Below are 1,395 nucleotides of genomic sequence, written 5' to 3'. Positions count from 1 at the left end.
ACAGAGGAGGCTTTTATCACCCTTTAAAATCTAATTAATCCATATTGAAGCACAATGATTACTGTTGTGTTTTAGGGTGAGGGGTCATAGAGCTTTCTTTGTTCACCCACTGGCTTGTAATCATCAGGCATCGGGATATAATTTTACTCAGCAAATTGAAAGGTAACAGATCAAATGCTTATCATAAACTTAACTCCTAGCTGCCAGGAATTCCTGCCCCATCTATATGAAACGCTATCTTATGAAAGAACGAAACCTTGTTTCAAGGTCACTCATGGGTTAAAGTCTAAAGCTTATATACCCTGTAGCTAGAAGCCAAGATTATTAGTTCACTATCCACTGCAAGATAGCAGATTGCTGCTGGGGTGTACAATACTTTCAAAGAATAACTAAAAACTATGGCATTGGCCAAAAGAACTTACATACAATTTGGAGGGACTTTGTTGTCCTTGACAGGATGGATTTTGTCCTGTGTTACTACGTATGTGCCTCTCTGGAAAAACTTGAATCTAGATTTAAATGAATTAGAAAACTGGACAATGGGACTGTGGCAGACTTGCGTTGTTCAAGAGGAAGGAGGAATGCAATGCAAGGACTTTGATTCTTTCTTGGCTCTTTCTTCGGAGCTCAGGATTTCAAGGATTTTAATGTGCCTATCCAATGGCTCTGGGATGCTTGGACTTGTTATCTCCAGCCCTGGTTTAGAGTGTGTGAAATTTGCAGCAGGAAATCAGGAGCTGAAGAATCGACTCTTACTTCTTGGAGGCATCATGCTTTGGACTTCAGGACTAAGTGCCTTAGCTCCGGTTTCCTGGGTGGCTTATGACACTGTACAGGAGTTTTGGGATGAGTCTATTCCAGATATTGTCCCAAGATGGGAGTTTGGTGAAGCACTCTTCATGGGTTGGTTTGGAGGTTTTTTTCTCATCCTTGGTGGATCTCTTCTTGCTTCCTCCTACTGCTTCACATCTTCTGACTCAACATCTGTATCTTACAAGCCTACAAAGCAGCATGAACAATGTTTATCAATGGACTTCAAACATCCAGATCTGACTATATGACATTTAGGTGCATTATATAGCTTTGGATCTTAAACTGTGTAGAACTGAATTCCTAATATGAGTTTATTAAAAATGTTTATCATTTTCTATACAATTGACTTTTACTGTGTTGTGGTTTTAATAAGCAGTAATATTGCTAATTATTTGGAAAACTTGGCCATGGTCAAGTCAGTCATACCAGTATTATCACAACTTATAAAATAACATAGCATCTGCTTGATGTTGGGTTTTGAGAAAGAGTCTAACAAGATAGTAAACTATGCCTTTGATCTTGAAGTCCAGAGGTAGAATATACAAGTAAAAATGAAAATGTTATGTCATTGATCCTGTGGTG

General features: G+C 38.6%; 1 protein-coding gene across 1 annotated transcript; it reads left to right on the top strand.

Annotated features, from left to right (window-relative positions):
- The first annotated feature begins 290 nt into the window (after window positions 1–290).
- CLDN24 (claudin 24) lies at window positions 291–1,159 on the top strand. The gene has a single exon (XM_069745773.1). The coding sequence runs from the start codon at window positions 399–401 to the stop codon at window positions 1,059–1,061; it is 663 nt and encodes a 220-aa protein (XP_069601874.1). The 5' UTR covers window positions 291–398; the 3' UTR covers window positions 1,062–1,159.
- The last annotated feature ends 236 nt before the right edge of the window (window positions 1,160–1,395 follow it).

The sequence above is a fragment of the Ranitomeya imitator genome, chromosome 1 (assembly GCF_032444005.1).
Source record: "Ranitomeya imitator isolate aRanImi1 chromosome 1, aRanImi1.pri, whole genome shotgun sequence".
NCBI classification, from domain to species: domain Eukaryota; kingdom Metazoa; phylum Chordata; class Amphibia; order Anura; family Dendrobatidae; genus Ranitomeya; species Ranitomeya imitator.
This window is presented reverse-complemented; position numbering and strand designations above follow the sequence as displayed.